The sequence below is a fragment of the Brachycentrus maculatus genome, unplaced genomic scaffold (genome assembly GCF_059751285.1).
Source record: "Brachycentrus maculatus isolate JH-2025_06_01 unplaced genomic scaffold, ASM5975128v1 h1tg000207l, whole genome shotgun sequence".
Lineage (NCBI taxonomy): Eukaryota > Metazoa > Arthropoda > Insecta > Trichoptera > Brachycentridae > Brachycentrus > Brachycentrus maculatus.
The window spans coordinates 36,037-58,353 of record NW_028280958.1 but is presented as its reverse complement, the minus strand read 5'-3'; the positions used below and the strand labels follow the sequence as shown (position 1 = coordinate 58,353).

The 22,317-nt window shown below is 29.7% G+C and overlaps 1 protein-coding gene across 2 annotated transcripts; it reads left to right on the top strand.

Annotated features, from left to right (window-relative positions):
• The first annotated feature begins 1,931 nt into the window (after positions 1-1,931).
• LOC148307123 (uncharacterized) lies at positions 1,932-21,576 on the top strand. 2 transcript variants are annotated; one of them, XM_088263905.1, is made up of 6 exons: positions 1,932-2,058; positions 13,250-13,455; positions 14,196-14,331; positions 15,207-15,340; positions 18,734-18,932; positions 21,087-21,428. In XM_088263905.1, exons 1-6 carry the CDS (start codon positions 2,052-2,054, stop codon positions 21,302-21,304), a joined length of 900 nt encoding a protein of 299 aa, XP_088120031.1. In that variant the 5' UTR covers positions 1,932-2,051; the 3' UTR covers positions 21,305-21,428. The 2 variants fall into 2 exon arrangements, with proteins under 2 accessions (XP_088120031.1, XP_088120030.1); XM_088263904.1 differs by lacking the exon at positions 1,932-2,058 and adding an exon at positions 10,920-11,166 and having other exon boundaries at positions 21,087-21,576.
• Positions 21,577-22,317: the final 741 nt, after the last annotated feature.

Below are 22,317 nucleotides of genomic sequence, written 5' to 3'. Positions count from 1 at the left end.
AAATATAGTCATCGAGTTTACTTTTTATAGTTTAACTAAGAACTATGTTACTAAGCCAAATAATTGGTGAATTTCTACTTATTCTTTTACCCTTATTTCATAATTAGAAAAAATGTTTTAACAATGGTTTCATATTTCTTTAATGCAAAATTGGTTATATAGTAATTAAGTAATAAAGTAAACATATATTATTTTTTGACATCTCATCAAAGATGAAGAAGAATATAGAAGTCTGAATACGTTTAATACGTTGCACGTGTGTGAGGTGATCACTTGAACCAGCCTATGAAGGTCGTCAGCCCCGTAAATGCCCAGACTTCCATATTCTTCTTCATCTTTGATGAGATGTTAATAAATAATATGAAAATGGCTCCTGTAATTGGAGATAATCAAGATTTTGTGAACAAAGTGAAATGTTGTAAATAAAGTATGTTTTTAAATTTTACACTCTTTGCTTATTACGAATATTCCGATTAAATATTGCTAGCATTCAAAATATTATTGCAGAATTCATCACGAATTCAAAACTTAAACCCTTTCAACTCGTTCTATTAATTCAAAGCATTTTTCAAAGTACTGAAATATTCCCGTATTTCACGAAGTTCAGTTCCTTGCATTCCTCTGGGAAGCATTGCCTTGAGAGGAGAGGAAAAACTTAAACTTGTTTATTGGAGTAAAAATATAAGTTGGGCCCGAGTCCAGGAGGGTTTATAAAATATGTACCTTCCTTCTCACCCGCGCAAGTCTGGACAATGTGACGCTAACTAACCGGGAGAAGTTTCCTCAATGTGTTGACCAACTACCGATGGCAATAAGAAACTGTGTAAAAAGTGGGATCCCCGACGTGAAGACAAACAATTTGGAATGAAAGCTCCTCCACAAACGAGGAACTGTTTAAAAGAGAGGTTTTCTTTCAGTTTCAATATTACATCGACAATATAACAAGGTACATCTGTGATATGAAAAATATATGCAATATTTTGTGTGTGTTTCACAAATCTTTCACTTATTTTTAATTTTTGACATTTAAATTTAGGTAAATCTGGGTAAATACATAAAGTTCCATATTCTTCTTCAAGATGAGATGCCAAAATATAAAAAAATGTATTATTTACTGAGTTTGTTTTAACCGAAAACAGGTTCATTTTAATGAATAATTTTATTTGCAACATTTTGAGTGTGTCCAAATACTTGTTCACAAAATCTGGATTATCTCCAATTACAGGAGTTATTTTCATATTATTTTTTGACATCTCATCAAAGATGAAGAAGAATATGGAAGTCTGGGCATTTACCGTAAGTGTTTTTCTTTTACAATTTCATAAAGAATTTTCATTTAAATTTAACCCAATGTTTTTTTAATTCAAGGAATTTTTTAATAAAAAGGAATTGGTGAATAACTTTAGGCAAACTAATATTCTGAATAAACAAACATTACCATTTTTTTAGATTAAATTTTTGTACTAATATTTCTTGGTGAAACTGCATTTTATGTAATAAAATAACAACTTTACAGTTAAACACACATATTTTATTTGACCAGTGACCGGGTTATGTCGTTACTATGACTGGTTAGTCCGATGATGTCGGTAATGGCGAAACCGGTTACCTAAGGTAAAATAAAATATATGTGGAAAAACTATTTCTACATTTTTATAGATGGAATGCAGTAGGTATAGTCACTAATGGTTTGCCTCAAAAATAACTGCCAATGAATATTAGAAATTACCGAGTCAATCAAGGAAAATGTTTGAAAGCTCGTTTTTTGTCTATCTAAATATAAAACATGTTTACAATTGCTGGAACTTGTATTCAGAAATAAGTTATGATGAAACTCATGTTAAAATGGATTTCTTTTGTTTTTGCTGCTTCATATATATTTTTTAATACTAGTATCAGTTCATAAAGCTTCAGGAACGAAAGCTTCCCATTTGCAATCAAGATTTGTAAAAATTCTTAATACCTTCAAAGTGTAATAATTTTTGTTTTTATTGCTTTTAATAAAAAAAATTGTTGTGATTTGCAGATAAAATCAAACGGAATCGTGAAAAATGGAAGGTTAATTGAATATAATATTTAATCTTATTAATTACATGTATCTATTACCAGCTTTTATTTAATTTTGTGAATTGAATTAATTAACATTTTTAATAATAAATCTTTTGTTTAAATCGCTATTCTGAAATCCACTTGAAAGTTATCCATTTTTAACAGCTTTTTTTATAAAGTCATTAATTTATTCGGCAGTTACTTTGTTGTAATATCTATCCATTCTAAATTTAACTGTTACTCGGTAAATATCACTACTTATTAAAGTCTATCAAAGCGTTTGATAATGTTAGAAATATTCCAAATAGTGGAATTTACGTAAAAGTTAAACTTTATGTAGCTTTTTACTAGCTTGAGTGTGTGTTGTTGATCTATCGTCCAAAAAAATTAATAAATCTATTTGAAACGAATCACACTTCGGCTGTGAAACTGACGTCTCTGGTTTGGTTCCCTACAATTTCGAATCGAATTCAAGAAATATTTATTTCATTTGGTCTCGGCATGTGTTATATTTTTTTTACCTACATTCCCTGTGATGATTATCCTACCTGCAGATAAGCCTGTAAAATACAGGCTTTGCGGGTTGTATTTTTCTAAACTTTTATATTTTTGCTTGAAATTTATTCTGAAATGTCGCTGAAGGGATTCACGGAATTTCCTGAAAATATTATTTTACTTCACTTCTAATGAGTTAATGCCGATATGTTATTCCTTCATAATTAGTACGTCTGTCCAAAATGAATTCGGAAATTGTACCCGGAAACAATGTTTATTGAAGTCGCGGACATTAATATGACGTCGTCTAACATGAGCATGATGCTTGTTTAAGGTCAACATTTGATAAAGGGTGTGCTGTATTTCATGTACCTAATATCCCATTCCCGTCCCATGTTTATTACCCTGCATAAATTGCCACACCCCGTTGTTTTAATTCCTCCGCCATTTTGTTAATACCCACGTACACTGTGTAACGTATATGGGCTTGTAATGATATTGCGCGTGGTTCAATTAGCTAATGAAAAAATGTATAACCGTAGGATTGTCGCGCGTGATGGACTCATTGTTTAATATACAGGCGGTTTTTTTTTTAATTTATAGATTTATAATAAAAATTCACAATATTTTTTTTCTTATCTTATTCGCATATGGACAATCTTGTTCTTCTTGTTTTAACGTCTGACAGTATTTGAGGTTAATCAGTTCTCCATTATATTTAGCTATGAGAAATAGATCCTGTAATATTTTGGATGCTGGCTATTCCTGTCCAATTTGCAATGTTTCCCAACCACGTTTTTTTCCCTTTCTCCTTCACTGTTCTTTCACCAACCTTGCCATTCAAGAATTATTTGAAGGAGATGATACCGATTACGCCCTTAAGACACCCTCGAGATATTTAATACTCCTTCTCTTGATCATACGTTTGTGAGTATACTTACAAAAAAATGCGTTCTTGTCACGAAATCTTCCATGGTAAGCAATATAAATAAATTGTTTACGGTATTTTCCCTAATTTTTTAAAATCAGTGAAAAAAGAATTTGCATTTTTCAAAAAAGAAGTAAAACATATTTTTGTTTTATCAGATTTGATGTCAATTCATATATATTACATCAATGCTTATGCAATCGAAAAATATTGCTTGAATTTATAATGAAAAATGAACCATCAGAATGAGTATGGATGTTGTATAAAAAAAATGTCAACACATATATCAGCGATTCACTTTATGACCAGTGGGACCACTCTCGAGAAATCAAATTTGGGATAGAATTGTCGAAAAATTGTTTCTTTAAAGTGCGTAACCTCCTCAGACTTTAACCGCAATCTGTATATGATAATTGTTGCTACATATTTTCAGTGGTTCTCTCTATGGCAATGATCATTGAACTCTCATTCAAGTTACCATAAATAAAAGAAATTAGAAGAATGAGTAAGAAAGAATTGGGTTAAGAGATTCAAACTGAGAAGTTTTAAAATAAGTGGAAAGAATGGGAAGTTATAGATACTGTAAAGAAAATAACTCGAATGCTTTGGCTATTTGTCTATGTATGAAAAAAATGTATGTGTTTTAATACAAAGTGAAGTCGAAGGTTAACGCATCATAAGATCACGCACATCTTGGATAAAAAGACAGATCTCGACCCGATATGTACCGAATAATGCGACTCGGTAATAACAATAATGAATCAGACTGTATGTTATTTCTACAAAATGTAGTCATGTAGTCTATGCGTTATCAGGAAAATGAGCATTTCGTGGTTACAGTAGATACTAGACACACACACATTTATTTATAAATTTATGTATATATATATATATATATATATATATATATATATATATATATATATATATATATATATATATATATATAAATATATATAAATATATATAATATATATATATATATATATATATATATATATATATATATATATATATATATATATATATATATATATATATATATATATATATATATATATATATATATATTCGATTCCCAGGGGGGGGGGTAAAATAAATAAAAGGGATTTTTTCACTGTACTATTTATTCAATATTACCGTGGACTGGTACCTGAAGCGAAGGGCTGATCACCTTTCCTTCATGTGTAAAAGATCAAGACAACACTGCGTTTGTATTACGCAGTGCCCTTTGCACCATTGGGGTGCGGATAAGGGTTTTATTATTTATTATTTTATTATATATGTATATATATATATATATATATATATATATATATATATATATATATATATATATATATATATATATATATATGTATATATATTTTATGACACTACGTAATTGAATGAAAATGATGAAAACGTTTTTGTGAGTTCAACCATATTGACGTCTCGGGAAATATCCAGGGGTATGAACGTAAAAATAATGTGTATTTTGAAAAGCATTATTAACTTTGTAGTATGGTTATATAACACTATCTTTCTGAATTCAATTTTTGTATATAAGTATGTCCGACGGTGATAATTTAATAAAAAAGATGAATCATAAGGAGAGTGTTGTTTTAAAACGTCAGAATGTGATTTTTATTGTTATGTTGATCTAAATTCGCTCTGCGCATGAAGAGCGGGACTGATCACCTTGCATTCATGTCACCTCGATACGAACCAGTGCCCTGTGCATTATTGTATACGGATAAGGGCTGGGAACAAAGTGAATGGTGCACTGAAATCAGTTATAGCAAATAAAAACCTATCAGCGGAAGCTAAACTGGCAGTGCACAACGGAGTCCTGGTTCCAACTCTAATGTATGGAAGTGAAACATGGAGTTGGCAAAAGAAGGATGAAAGTAGACTGAATGCAGTCGAAATGCGATCTCTCAGAAGAATGTGCGACAAAACGATGTATGATAGATGTGCGAATAGTGAAATAAGGAAGGAATGCAAAGCTGAGATAAGCATTATCGATAAAATTAAGAAAGGTGTGTTGAGATGGTTTGGACATGTAGAACGAATGAGTGAGGAAAGAACGGTAAAACAAATTTATAAGGCGAATGTTAGCGGGAAAAGAAGCAGAGTAAGACCGAGAAAAACATGGCACGATCAGGTATGCCAAATACTTGAAAGTGGTCAGGTTAGGAGTCGTAACAATCGGCGGGTATGTATGAGGAGATGCATGAACGTGGAAGAGGCGAAGAATGTTTGCAAGGAGAGAGTGGTGGGGCGCTCTATTCTCTCTGTCTACCCCTGCGGGGAAGCGGCGTGATGGTTAGTTAGTTAGTTAGTTAGGATAAGGGTTAAGAAAGAACATAAGTTGTTCCTATTGTTGTTTGGTTTTACATTAGCAGCAGTTAATCGTAGCTATTTTTTAAATTTTACAAACGATCTCATAATATTTGTGAGAAACGAAATACAATCGGATGTATTTGGCATCTAAACTGTAAACATAATTTGGTTAGAGTCATAAGTCTTCGAGAAGGTATGCATAATAACCTATCATTTTATACAAAAATTTGTTAAAATTTTGTGAAATTTAATTTGTGTAAAAAAAATGGCCTTTGATATGGTCACCCTATTAAAGCAGTAGATTATTTTAAAAAGGGTAAATTGCATGCATAATAAATAAATAAAATAAATAGTGAAATTGAATGCCCCCTTTGGACTGTGCCTAGCAATAATGCAAATTATTACTTATAACCCTTATCCGCACCCAATGGTGCATAGGGCACTGCATCGAATTGACGCAGTGTTTTCTTGATCATTACTTACACGAAGGCAAGGTGATCACTCTTGCGCTTCAGGATCCAGCCCAGGCTAATATTAAATAAATATTACAGTGTAAAATCACTAATATTTATTTTCACCCCCCCTGGGAATCGATCCCAGCACGGTAGCTAAACACGCTGACCATTACACCACGGAGGCGGACAAAAAAAATGCAAATGAAAAAAAATGTTGCTTAAAATATTTAAAAAAAATACAAATTATATTGTATTATGAAGTTATTAAGAGGGGACCGATCAACGCCTTTCAAAATAATGTTTTAATTCCTTTGAACCCGTGATTATTTCATATTCATGTTCATATATTATTCATGATTCTTTCCAGCACTATACATTCAAACTAAAGTTAATCTCACGTTGAGAAGGTATATAAAGGGTGCGACATCACCACCCCGAGCCACCCTTCACCACACCTTTCACAAGAAGTGGATGACAAAGTCTAATACTCGCGAGACACGGTAGGGACTTTTAATTATGAATATGACGTACGAGTCTAATCATTTTTCGTGTCGCGGAGTACATAAAACATGAAATTGGGCCCCTAGACTCGAGATCACGTATCCGATTTTTGTTTGGCGTACCTACAGAATACATGACGCATCCATGTCGGCTTCAGTTCACAAATTCACTTTAAAAATTTCTATTTTCAGTAGAACCTCGATTATTTGGTATGATTGGCGATAATTGTGCAAATACCTTGGAACTGTTCTGTGTCTGTCTGCTATGTTGATGTGCTGCAGGGTTTTGGACGGGCTAGTGTACCGGCTAACGTCGGATTTGAATCAGATATAGCTGACTAACTGAACTAACTACTAATCCAGTTCATTCAGGACATTCGGTCGGAGGTTTTGTCCTTCCCGCTGAATGTCCAACACCTTTTGTCAATCAACTCCAAAAATGTTAATGGTGCGATCGTTAAACATCTAAAAAAGTATGGCAAAAGCGTGTGACCCCAAAAAAAATCAAAAAAAAATTTAAAAAAAATTGTTTAAGTAAAATCACTATTATGGCAAGTATCTCCCTAAATTGGGTGCTTTGCCAGTAAATTAAAAAAAAACTAATAATCCCTTTTACTGCCTACACTGGGGCACTTCTAGAAACTTGGTGGTGGTTTTACAAATTTGTATTTATTTAGACTGGCAGTGACAAGGACATTGAAAACTATTAAATGTTGATTAACAGTAAAATCGGAGTAAAATTTTGTTCTACATTTTCAAATAACTTTTGCAAATTAGTTAATAAAATAAAGTTTGCCAGGAAGCCTAGATTGTAGATTCTGCATCAGATCAGGGAATGTAGTTTGGAGCTTTCAATGATTGAGGACGAAGCTAATCCGGATGAGGAAAAATACTTTTGTTCGAAAAAAAAACATAATTGACACGGAAAGACAAGTGCATTCGATAATGTTTTTTTTTTTTTTCAATTCTAAATTTGCAAAAAGCTTTGATATAATTTTTTCTTACCATTAATTTCTGCTTCAAGCCAGCAGTTTTACGATCAGAATGTTATGCGTTAAAAGGTAACAATGGTAGACAAAATTCTGTTCGTGCAAATCAGACACAAAACTTTTTTTTTCTGTATGAATATTTTATTATTTTGTTTTTCTAGTTTTCTTATTAAAAATAACAATACTCAGTATATTTTACAAAAAATGGCAGTTTATTACAAATATGGTAATAACAACTAAACGACTCGCTTCTTATTAAAATTCAATATTGTTTTTAACTTCGTCAAAATAAGCGTACGAAGTCAAGCATAAGACCCCGGAATTGTAAAGTTTAAAAAAATCTGGGTTATGGTTTTACCTCACACAAAGACCTTTATAAAACGTGTCATATATTATTTGTGCTTTACGAATAGAGCTCATTCAATGCCAACATACTAAACATGATATTTTCATATCAAAATCTACGCATTATTTATTATGATAATTATTCTAATCACGTCAAAAATATTTTATCGGTTTATTAAGTTTTTAAATACACTTAAGATGAAATCATATATTTTTTCTATATAATTATAATTATCACATTTTATACAATGATAGCTTTACCCAACAAAGCGTTGAGCGTTGATGTGACTCAGTCTCATTAAATGGAACATAAAGAAAATAGAAAGCATACATTCTATCATGTTTAATTTATTCTTGAAGGGTAGTGAAAATGTTAAAATACATGAATTAACTTGCAATCGAAAACACTAAAAATTATATCTGACAGCAATTGTAAAAAAGCTGTTAAAAGATGTTTTCATCTATCACAGATTTAGGAGATTGAAGATTTTCAACATTTCATTTTTATTCATATAGATATTAAAATTGTGTGCAACTACGATTATCAAACATTAAAAAACATGAAACATTACTTTAAGACACGAAAACATATGCTTAGCAACTAACAATCAAAAGGAAGCGAGAAAATATTTTGAGAAAATAATAATTTATCAAAATTATTTCCCGAATTGATTCGGTATTTGTGATGTAGTAATATCTCTCTTTTTTTTGTTCGAGAATTGTACAGCCTTACATTTAAAAAATATATAATAAAAATAGTTACATTAACAATTATAAACATTACATTACATTAACAAAAATATTTATAACAATATTAATAAAGCCAATCAAATAATTCCATATTAATGTAATAATTACTTTGAAAATATTAAGAGATAAAAAAAGTGAAGAGTTGGAGTGTGTGTGTGAGGAAGGGAGTAAAAGAGAAAGGGTATGGTATAAAAAATGGAATATGCAGGAAAGAAAAGGAAAGGAAAGGAATTAATGAGAGTGGTTAAAGGATTTTTTCTACGTAAAAAGATTAAAATAAGAATATATTTATAAATATACATACTTACATACAATTTAATTAAAGTTTTATCTTGTTAATACCACTATTTAAAAAAAAATCTTTCGAGCCACGTGTTTCGATGCATTCTGTGTCACAATGGAATTTAAGAAATAGTTGCATTTACCTAATAAAACTTGTACGAAATTATTTCCACTAAACAACATTTATATTGTTCTTGTTTATATTATGTTTATTATGGCGATAACACAAGTTGATACATAGTGCTAAGCACAGTATAAACAGATTGTTAGTTTAGGATTAAGGGAATGCAATCAAAACAGACCAAAATTTACGTTAGTCCTTCGCAGGTTGATCTAAGGATAAATCATTATGTCAAGTGGCTGTTAATTGAATATATTTGTCTTGGAGTCAGGTTGGTAAGACAAATTCAAAGTGCATTGCATTAGTTCAAAGCTTCAGACCGAGAACTGTGAAATTGGATGCACCCGATGCATTGCATGCGTGAAATTTGTTCTGCTTAGTGTTCACTCATATACTCATCTGTCACGGGGATTTTCTGGGTGATCTCGCATTAAGATCAAGTATTCGATAAATCGCAAGTTAATTTTCTTTTAACCCAGGTAATGTTTGACATAATTGATTTTTTTCTTAAAACACGGCTTTTGTATTGAAAAAATAAGTTTCTTTGAAATAAATATATATTTTAGAAATAAAAAAGTTATTTAAAGATAATTAGTTAAAAAATATATATATAAATATTGATTCAATATACTATATATTTTAAAAAAACTTGCACAACATTCACAGTATTCGCTACATGGTACCTTAAAAAATCAACAAAAAAATGTTTTTTTAATAAAAGATAATTGAATATTGACGCTTTAAGTAAACTTTGACTAACAAAAATTAATATTACTGATTTACCCTTTATTGCATGACTTTTTTTTCAATCAAAAAGTTATATTGAATCTCACTCTAAACATGAGAGGGAAAATAAATTTGAAAAAAGGATGAAAATCTTTTAACAAGAAAAAAATAAGAAAATACTTATGTATCAAATTTGCAACAACATGCAATGGTTATCCTTGTGAGATATTGATATATGTTTTAACACTAACTTTTAGCTATGTAACAAATTTGATACACGGTGCAGTAAAGGGTTGATTATGATTTTTCAGATTTTCTCTTTTTTTCTTATCTGGACTACCTTCATCCCCAATTAGTCCGGATAGTCAAAATTCTACTGTATTTATAGATTTGTATTAATATTTTAGTTGACTTTAAAAAAAGTCGGTCAATAAACATAATATCGATTGACTGTATTCTGATTAATATATAAATATTGATTAAAAAATAAAAAAAATACTTTTTTGGAATCGATCTCGTGCCCCAACAAGCTTATTCCCACCAAACTAATGCACTTATTTTAAATAAAAAAAACTTGGTTTAATTATTACATAAATCCCATTTCTGTCAAAATGTACGGTCAAAATTTTGTTTTGCATGTGTAACAAAATGTCTGAATTATTATACATAATACAGGTCCAAGACACAAACCATAATTTTCTAAATTTTCCATAAATCATTAACCTACCCTAAAAAGGCTTTGCATCCACTCAGTGGCATGTTAAAGCTCACAGTATTTGTTAATACATTAAAAGGATTGAAAAAGCTCAGACAAGTACGTGGAAATATAAAATACATACAACCAGTCAAACACGCTTCGAGCAACGAACAACGCAATCGCAGTAGTCGAGCATAGTCAGGCGTGGACCCGCGAAACGTAGGAGCTAAGTTCAAACACAAACTCGTAGCAGCGTAGACTAACTTTACGCGCAGTCTGAAGTACACTCAACGCCCGCGTAAAAGGATCGTAAACTTCGCAGTAAAGCTCGTAAATTAATAAAACCCAATATTCGGTCGACTAATCGTCCGAGTTTGGTGGGCGAAAGTTTTTTACAATCATGTAATTGATTAGTCGAACCGAATCGTAAATGTTCAGGTGCTAAAATGAAGTTTGAAAGTTTTATGTATTTATTCGTGTTTGTGGTATTTTTAGAAATAAAAGGTATGATAAAAAATAAATTATTTAAATTATGATTTAAACGAAATGTATGATTTTTCCTAATTTTACAAAATGTATGCATTATTCCGTTGGCGTAAGATTTTTGAAATCTCAACATATTATAGATGAAAAAGAATGTGGAAGTCTGAGTATTTATATGGCTTACGATCTGTTAAAGGCTGGTTAAGTGATCACTATACTCACGTGTATCATAAAAAAATATTTAATTTAATTCACAGTTTAAACACAATGTATTCTATTATTTTACAAAATGTATGTATCATTCCGCCAGCGTAAGGTAAAATATTTAAAAAAATTAAATCTCAACGTAGATGAGGAATAGTATAGAAATTTAGCTATTTACAGGGTTAATGACCTATCATAGGCTGGTTAAAGGACCATTCTACACGTAACATTAAAAATATTTAATTCAAATTATAATTAGAATATAATTATAATTTTGACATGAAATATTTTATTATTTTACGAAATGAATGTATCATTCCGTTGGCGTAAGATTAAATATAAATATTTTTGATATCTGAACATGAATAATAATAAAAATATGGTACAGTGGGTATTTACAAGACTTACGACATGTCATAAGCTGGTTAAGTGACTACTTTACTCATATGTAACATTCACCATTCAACCCATGATTGACAACCATTCTACTCAAATTTTGGAAATAATTGTTAAAAAAATTAATTTTAAGTTATTTGAGTGAAGTGTTATGTTTTGGTATCGCTGACTCTTATCCAAAGGCTTACGCTTTTTATGTATCTTTTTAATGTATATTTATCCAAATAACACGAATATGAGTTTATTTTTATAATAAAACAAATAAAGGCAATTTACAATAAATACACTAATAAATTCCCTATGTAGTGTTATGGATTCCACCGTGAGATTTATTATTTATGACTTTAAGTGACATGTACATTTATAATAGCTGTAGGCAGTCATCACATGAAAATCAATAAAGTTGAAAATCCCGCTTTGAATTATATTAGTATTTATATATTGACATGCACTCACGAGGTAATTCAATGCACATTTCACTACACTATATACAAATAAATGTTATGTTAAAAATAATTGTATGCGTTTATATTATTTAAAATAATATTGATTAATTAAAATTAAATCAATTAATCTAATATTTTTTCCTAGACAAAGGGGGTTTTATATGACAGATATTTTTTTGTGGCACGCAGAATTCAGATTTATTTTATATTACCTGTACCTATGCCTAAAGAGTGAGACTGATTTCCTTGCCTTCATAATACCGACCAACTTTGTATCAATTTGATGCAGTACTCTATGCATCATTGGGCACGAATGAGGGTTAAAAGAAGTGAATTGTATATAATCGGATAAAATAATACTTAAATTCATTGTAATACTTATTTTTTATTGTATTAATTATTGACCATCTTTAAATTATCGAGTTATTATGAACGAAGAGTAAAAACTCCTAGCTTCTGAATTCCATTATAAGTATGTAATTTTGTAAGTGATTTTATCTCTTTATGTTTAAATAGTAATTATAACATAAATATGGAATTGTTTAATTGGCTTTATTATTATGAATATAACTTTTTTGTTTATGTAATGTAATGTTTATTATTGTTAATGTAACTATTTTTTTAAATACATTTTTTTATGTAAGGCTATACAATTCCCGAACAAATAAAAAAGATAAATAATATATTGCTGCTAAACTACATATTTCTTTAAATTTTACTTATTACAGTATTTTTTACTCGTTTAGTGGATTTCCACTCGAGCGATTTTAGCTTTAACAAAGAAAATACATTGTTATCATGGCAAAAAGGATATTACAGGAGACAGAAAACAATGACAATAATTAACTGAAATTAAGGAAAATATAAAAGAAATTATTCGATCTACATTAGTTAAGTGATATCAAAATGTGGACAATAAAAACTACAAATAAATATTAGAGTTATCCGGGAATGTGTATTTTATGGAAACGGTTTATAAAAACAGATTTTTGAATTCGACGGCACATGGAACGGTTGGAATTTATACTGTTCAAATATTCATGAGTCTGTTTTTACAGGGTTGCTTGGTGTTAAAACGAGCTTTCAGATTATCCCGAGTGTAGTGCGCAAAGGAGAGTACGCGATACTGAAATGCTTGTACGAACTACAAGGGGCACCCTTATACACTGTGAAGTGGTACAGAGGCAGGCACGAGATATACAGATTTGCTCCGGCTGAGACGCCGAAGAAAAAAGGATTCGAAATACCAGGAATTCACGTTGACGTAAGTTAAGGCCATACGTCTTAAGCGGAGTAAAATAAAAACGTAACATAAAATGTTTTCTGCTTTTTGGCAAATTGCTTTTGTCTGATATAAAAAAAACTTTTAGTTTTAGAACTGAAGTATTTAAGTTACTAGCAAAACTGTTTTTTAAAGCAATAATTTTGATTTTGTAGTCCTGTTTTTTGTTGGTAGGAATCAAGGAATTTTAAATTCCATTCACAGGATACAAATCGAGATTCTTTTCAATTTTATTAGTGTTTACAAGGGCTATTAAAAAAATATTACATGAATGGTATTATTTTCAGAAATAATATGTTAATAAAATGGTTATCGTAAATGTTAGCATGTTGATTAACAGAAGATGACTCTACTTGACTGTAATTTATAATTTGCGAATTAATTATATAAAAAAACAATGAAACTTGTATTCTATAGTATAAATACTGTGGTTCAAATAAATTAAATTTTAGATCTGTATTGCTTAGATTAAAATCTTAACGAACTATTAACTAATTTACAAACACGCCGCTTTCTGCCGCAATTCAAAAGATTTGGATGTTTGTCCGATTGTGGCTCCATCAGTTTCTTTCATCGTCTCCTTTTCTATAAAAAAACGATGGATTTTTCATTTTAAGTTGAGATACCTATAGTATTAAAAATTATAATTTCAGGAAAAAAAGTGTTTCTAGTAATTGGTAATGAATGTGGTTAATGATAAAAAAATATAATCATTTTTTCAGCTTACACTATCGAATGAAACTCAAGTGATGCTGAGGGAATTGGAGTTTAATATGTCAGGAAACTACAGCTGTGAAGTATCAGCTGACGCTCCTTCATTTTCTACTGACACCGTGACTGGCCATCTTGAAGTCGTAGGTAAAACTAATCATACCATCTGCATCCTTATGAATTCTGTTTTTCTTAACTATTTTTTTCAGTATGTACTTTGCAAAAACTATTTGGTATAGAAATGTTCTAATTCAGAAATAATCCGAACGACAAAATTTCATAACACAAATTCGAATTATTTTTTTGTTTAGAAGGTCTTTAAATAATTAAATAATTAAATAAAACGTACACTTTCAATAACCTGTGCCACATTGACTAAATCCAAATTCTTCAATTAAATAATAAGTTTCATTTGTAAATTATTTTATTTTAAAGTACAAATAATTATAATTTAAAATTTACATTAGAGTGTCTTCAATGGATTTTGACCCACTAAGGCACATTTTAAAATTATTATTTTTAAAAAAATATGAAATTTAAATATTTGTGGGTAAAATAAGAGCACAAATAAGTATTCATTTAAAAAAATACATTTTACTTGGTTTACACTATTTACCAAGTAAAACCAATATTAAAACGGATAGGTATTGCCACAAAGTGACTGCCAAATCCATTGATCTTCTTAAAACATAATATTTGTTCAGAAAAATAATTTTCCTAATATAGTAAAATATTTAAAATCATGAAGGTCAATTTAAAAAACAATCCTATTTTTAACAAGCCCTTAAAATTACGAAAAACATTTACGTATCACGATTTTATATAATTTGTTCTAAACAATTAAATTATTTCTGAATCGACTTTAAAGCTCAGAAAAATGTACTTAAAAACCCTAAACTAGAATGCTTACATAATGAAATGAGGCAAAAAGATTTACAATTAAAATTTGCCTATATTAAGTTGACATACATCGACTCGGTCAATTTTCGCAATACGCTCACTAAATAGGTACTTACTTTCAGCTCCTCCCAAGTCAGGCCCAGTAATATACGTCGATCGGCCGAGCTACAGCCCTGGAGACGTGATGAAGGCTAATTGTACCGCCTCCCCTTCTCGTCCGGCCCTGAACCTCACCCTATTTGTCAATAATGAAGTGGTAAGTTGTCTTGTCCTGGAATTGATTGGAAAAATAAATCAATTAGTAGAGAGGGTAGTGCATCTTAGCCAATGTTTGCCGCTAGGGGGATGAAAACACGTATACGTTGTTCAATATATCACGTTCGATAAAGGATGACGGCTACCTATAAACGTGTTTTAAAAAAGGAAAATTAATATAATAATTTATTGCAACTGTAGACAGTTGGTAGAATTCCATTTTAAAATGTTAGGTAATATATCCAAAATTAAACAAGGATTGAATTGTACTTTTATTTACATATATTTGATAATGTGTGACGTATTTCGGTGTTTGATAACGTCTTCTTCTTCTAACCCTTATCCGCACCCAATGGTGCATAAGGCACTGCATCGTATAGAAGCAGTGTTATCTCGATCGTTAGAATATTGAAGAGTGTGGTTGATAATCATGGGGAGAATTGGTGAATGTTACACGTGTATAAATTGATTACTTAAACCAGCCTATGACGGTCGTAAGCCCCGTAAATGCCCAGACTTCAATATTCTTCTTCATCTTTGTTGTAATAAAAAAATACGAAAAATAACTCCTATAATTGGACATAATCCAGATTTGTGAACAAGAATTTGGACTCACCATAAAAGGTTGTAAATATAGCGCTATTCGCCTATGTTATTATTTAATTCTGTAGCATACTGAATGAATCGATTCAATTGTCAAATAAAGTAACTCATTTCTTGTAAGAACCGTCATATTCAATTATATAATTACGTTGAAATTTATTAACCTTAGTGTGTCTTTGCGGAGTGAACATTTTATTTGATCTTTTGTATATATATTAGAAAAAAATCTTTTATATTTTCCCAAAACTCTCAGATCCTCCTTTTTGTTTTATAGAATATTGTGTAGTATTCCACCTTTGGACAAAAGCCTAAAAGTTTCACGTGATTTTCGTAAATGATAGCTTCGTTTTAGCACCAAAAGATGTCTCTACTGTATCACAATTTATATTTTGAGAAATATTAACAAAAAGTATGATATGACAATTATTCTAGTAATACTAAAAAAAATTAAAAAAATAAAATTTATCAAAAATATTTCAAAATTCATAATTAATATTAAAGTGATGTTCATGAACGATATGTCAGTTCAATAAAAATCATTAAATCGTAATTAACTAAACATCATGCCGCTTTTTCGTTATAGTAGGCAGAGGGGATAGACAGCTACACCACCGTGTCTTTACCCACATTCGATGTTAGGTATATTTTAGACATAGGAGATTGAGTTAAAAAACCTTATTAAATAACGACTTCTTTTATTAATGAATAAGGCAGTCATTTTGTAGTAAAATCTATCCATTTTTAATTTTTGTTTTACGAAATAAATACCACTATTTCTTAAAATCTATTGTGACATGTGTTTTGATGCATTCCAAATCATTTTCAAACACTGTAATGGTGGTTTTCTTTATTAAGTCGCAATTTCATTCGGTTTTTAGATCCGCTTACTTAGATCTAATCATGCCAATTTGCAGACAAATTTGATTGCATACATCCCAGAAAATAAATATAAGTGTACGAACCTACATCCCCCATTCACTGTTCTTGTCTCCCACAAAATTATTGCTGCACATGTTAAAATTATCACTTAAGTCCCAAGAATTGTATAGCTACATAATGACCGTCAGTCCATTTAATCTTCACATTCGTTTGAAAATACCATAACTAGGCTATACAGTTGTCACAATATTAATTTATAATAATAATAAAACCCTTACCGCACCTTAATAGTGCATAGGGCACTGCTTCATATAAACGCAGTGTTATCTCGATCGTTTACACATGAAGGAAAGGTGATCAGCCCTCCACTTCAGGTACCAGTCCAGTACAATATTGAATAAATATTATAGTGAAAAAATCACTTATATTTGTTAAACCCTCCTGGGAATCAAACCCAGGACCTCCAGAACGGTAGCCGAGCATGCTGACCATTACACTACGGAGGCGGACAAAGTCATTTCAGTATGCCATATTAATTTATATGTGTTTTAAATAAAATACTACTTAGTAGACTCAAAAAATCTGTGTTTCATTTAAAAATTAATTCATAAATTAATTTCAAGTTGTTATTATATTCTTAAAAATAGTGAGTCGTAGCTCTTGATTTAACGAAAATTACGAAACTAGCCTTATAAATTTATGGAGATTTGAAAAATGATAATAAATGACTAATTATATTTATTATTACAAATATGATACATTTATCAAATCACAGCACTAACTTGGATTTTATTAGCATTCATGTCGAAACATATTCATAAAAATATCTCTATTATTGAGAAAAAAAACATCATGAATATTAATATAAATATGATAAATGTATTAAATGATAGAACTAACAAGAATTTTGTTAGCAACCATCCCGGAATATATTCATACATAATAAAGTTATTATTGAGAAATAAACGTGATGAATATTGATGCAAATATGATAAATGTACATATTTAATCACAGGACTAACAAAAAATTTGTTAGCATCCATGCCGAAACATATTTTTACAAAATATACCTAGTATTGAAAACAAATATCATGAATAAAGAATCAATAATGTTAATATTTACTTAAAAATAATAATAAACACATGGTATAAATAAATTTAACAAAATAAACTTTACAATGATTAAAGAAAACACTTGTTTTTTACCACTTGAGTTTTATTATACACTACATGTTTCAGAAGTTACACTTCCATCATTCAGGTCTGTATAATAACTAAAATATAAAATATAAAATTGTTCTATAAATTAGTAATTATTTTTCGGAATTTGCAAATCACATAATATATACTAATCACTCATTTCACTCTCATGAATTAAAATTATTACACCTTGTTCCATATAAAGGCCAAATTATGAATTATCTTGAAAATTTAGAAATCCAAAAAAACCTAAATTCTAATAATAATTTATTAAATAATATATTGTTTCAAAATTCTTCACCTTTGCTTTCCATTTTTCCTTTGTTTTCAAACTCCGCCCCTTGACTAACCCCTTCCCCTTACTTTCCCCTCTCCTTATTTATAGAACAATTTTTTATTTTATATTTTAGTTATTATACAGACCTGAATGATGGAAGTTTAACTTCTGAAACATGTAGTCTATAATAAAACTCAAGTGGTAAAAAACAAGTGTTTTCTATAATCATTGTAACATGTCTTACCACAAAGTTAATGCCGAAACAATAAATAAAATAAACTTTCATTTATCTCACAATTAAGTGACATAAAATATCATTGAAAACGGCGAGAAATATTTTTAGTATTCATGACCAAATATGACCATCATGTCTACAAGTATACAAGAAATTATTTAAATTTCATCAGCAAATTTAATTTTTTTCCGTTTTTCCAGATGACAGGAGCGACAAAGATTATTCATAACTTGGAAGGAGGCTTTCAGCGAAGCGTCTCCATGATATCCCTTCAACTTTCCAGCTTTAATTTTAGGGGAGGGAAAATGGTGATAATGTGTATTGCCCAACTTCACCCTGTTTATCTGGATAGGGCAATGCTTACACTACCCTCCGGATCGGATCCTAAATCAGAAAGAAGTAAGACATATTTATTTATTTATTTAATCATATGATACAAATTTACCTGAGTTCCAACAACATGCGCAAACATATATATTTTTTTACATGGTATAGAGAATTTTCGTTTGATTGGGTTTTCTCAATATAAACTTACTATGTGATATAATATTTGTACAATATTTGAGTTTATTTATGTAAAGTCACTATTTTCGAGATATATAGATGTTCTCACCAAGAATTGAAAATACGAACTCTTCGCTCATTTTTTATTTCTGTTGACAACATTTTGAGTTTCAAAACTAGTCGTGTTTACATTAAAAAACTCAAGAATGGTCTCATGCAGTGTTTTTTTATTAATATTCAAATAACTATTTATTCCACAAAGTTCACTAATCGATAAATTTTGCGGGAGTTCTCAATGTATGACGAAAATAAATGTTTACTGATCATAAAAGTGGAGACTGACCGGAGCATGTCGTCGTAACATAAAGTAGTAACATCGCTCGCCACGAACATCACCGAGGATCCGAAACTATGGATGGAGCGCTCGGCTTGGTGTACTGACTGCCTGAATGCTTGTATCGTAACGTGTTACGTTACGACGAAATGCTCCGGTCAGTCTCCACCTTAAGACACCATAGGTACCTACATACTTAGAAGTTTTTTTGAAATAATTATTTTTTTTATTTAAAAAAAATTACAAAAAACAAACCAAATAATACAATATTTACAAATAAAATAAAAATCAAGGATCAATTAAAGTATTTTGGGTATAACTTAGTGCAATATATATATTTTTAGAATATTTATAAAAAAGAAACGAAACAAAAAATAAAAGATATGTAAGGATTTATAAAATTTGTTTCATGGGTAAAGCTAGAATAAATATTAGCTAGATTATTAGCAATTTTTTTTTTTAATATTTGATTTGAGCGAGGAGACATTTATTGATTTGAGAAAAAAAATGTTCTCACAAAACAATTTTTTTTCTTAAAATCATCTTTAATAATACACCTTTTCCCAAAATCATAAATTATTCTGCTTTTGGGAAAAGATGCATTATTATTATTTGAGTTTGATGTGAAACGATTGTTGAATAATATTCCCTAAATACAACTTTTAGTTCAGTATCTAGGTTAAGTGCGTTTTTCTTTAATATAGAAATATACTACAAGAAAACTTTATAAGGGTCAACGATTCTCTCGACGTTTCTCAATATTTTCAGAACTACGTAACGTTTTTCCGGGCAATTTTCATAATGAGCGAATTTACACAACATCTAACCTACTTTTCCATATTTTGTGCCAAGAAATATATTTTTTTTTCTAAGAAAACAAAATATATATAAGTTTAATACTTTTTCTTTTGCATTATCATCTTTAACTGTACATTTGTAATTTCTCTTCGATTGGTATTGATATTCAAAATATATTGCATACAATATTTCTTATATGCAACAATCTTAAAAAAAAACATCTAGTTTATTAAATGATTTACAAAAAAATATCGACGAGGAACATGTTGAACTAACTATAATGAAAAATGCGTATTACGAACAAAAGTATAAGTGTGTTTTAATTTATGTACACAAATTCTAAATTTAATTATCAAGATTTTTATTTATATTTTCAACGAGTTGATTTAATAGGCTCACTATTTCAATAATGTTACATGGATTGTTTCACTATTTTTTAAAAAATATATTGAGATACGTGTTTCGATCATTAACAAATAGCACATGTGTCAAATACGGTGTTTGACAATGGTTAGAACACGTGTCATAATATATTATACGAAAAAATTATATTTATTCAATAAAATTAAATAATGTAATAAGTAAAAACAAACATACGAAATGATAATTGTCTTTCAAGATATGAGTTTAAAAAAACTGTTGGTATTGAATCCAGTATGTCTTATAGAAAATAAATACCATAATATTTTTATAGTAAAATATATAGTATAAAATACTAATCAAAATGTGATTTTTCTTAATTTATGCAATAATTTGTAAAGAATCGAATATATAAAAAATATTTCATTTACAATAACAGTAATAAATTAAAAGCTACAAGATTTATACGGTAGTGTGAAAGGATATTGTGAACTGGAGTGCAGTAATGAAAATATTAAAATGTTTCCATTTGATAAATAATTCTGTTTTTTTTTCAGTAATGAGCTTTACCGGAGGATCAAGCACGACAGCTAAAGACTCTAAAGTTATTTTATTGTTATTACTTATTCTGATTTTTGTATCTAACTTCGTTTTATCCATGGATTTTGAAGAATTCTCGGGATTCACGGATTATGATAATGTATTTATTGACTATGAATATGATGGAAAGTTTACTGAAAACCACGATCAACATCTGATGTTGTCACTAGTTTAACCTTTTAGTGCCAAAGAGTGCAATCGCGCTTCTAGATCGTTCTATCAAAGATGTATGGTACTAAACGGTTAAATAATATTGTTCAAGGAATATCTAGAATCACGATCGCACTTTTACATAGTTCTATCGAAAATATTTGGCACTAAACTGGTTAAATTATATTGTTTAAGAAATGTTTAGAAGCGTGATGCACTTTTAGATAGGTTTATCGAAGGTGCATAGTACTAAAACGGTTAAATAATTTTGTTTTGTGAAAAATAATAATAAAAAAACTGAATTATCTAAAAGTTTCATAGTAAAGAACCTGTATCAGTTTTTGAAATAGAAATTAATATACCATTATTTTAAATAACACTCTCCTTATCATTCATTCTTCGCTTTGTGTACTGCCACTAAAAAATAATACTTCATGACTACGGGTTTATCATCAGGTCAAATGTAGACTACATTTACATACATTCATAGTGGTGGAATGATTATTCCAAAACGGGTAGTCATGGAGTGTTTTAAGTGGTATTACACAAAGTGATGTTTAATCATTCTCATTAAGGCACCGCTATTGTAATACGATTATTGAATATGGTGCAGTGAATCCATTTTTTTTGGGATCCACATAGATCCTGCACCTCCATTGTGTTATATTAAGATACCTTTTCATGTTTACATACCGAATATGCTTCAAAAGTGAGTTATGGTATAAAATATACTTAATTTTATTTTCTGGACTCTATGTGGTGCTTGGAGTTACATATAGTACCACTGAACCACTACTTGCATCGACACAGTGTTCACTCGATCTCCATTTAAAGACGACAAGGTGATCAGTCCTACGAACCCTGAATGAAACATGTTTGATGAGATGAAAATGACTTTATTTAATAAAAAAACTCAGGGTGATCTACATACGTATTTTGTTTTAGTGGATAGAAAATGGAAAACGAAGAGCAGGTATTATACAAAATTAAAATAATAGTAGAAGCATTGGCAAAGACACTCGGTAAAGTACACCCATA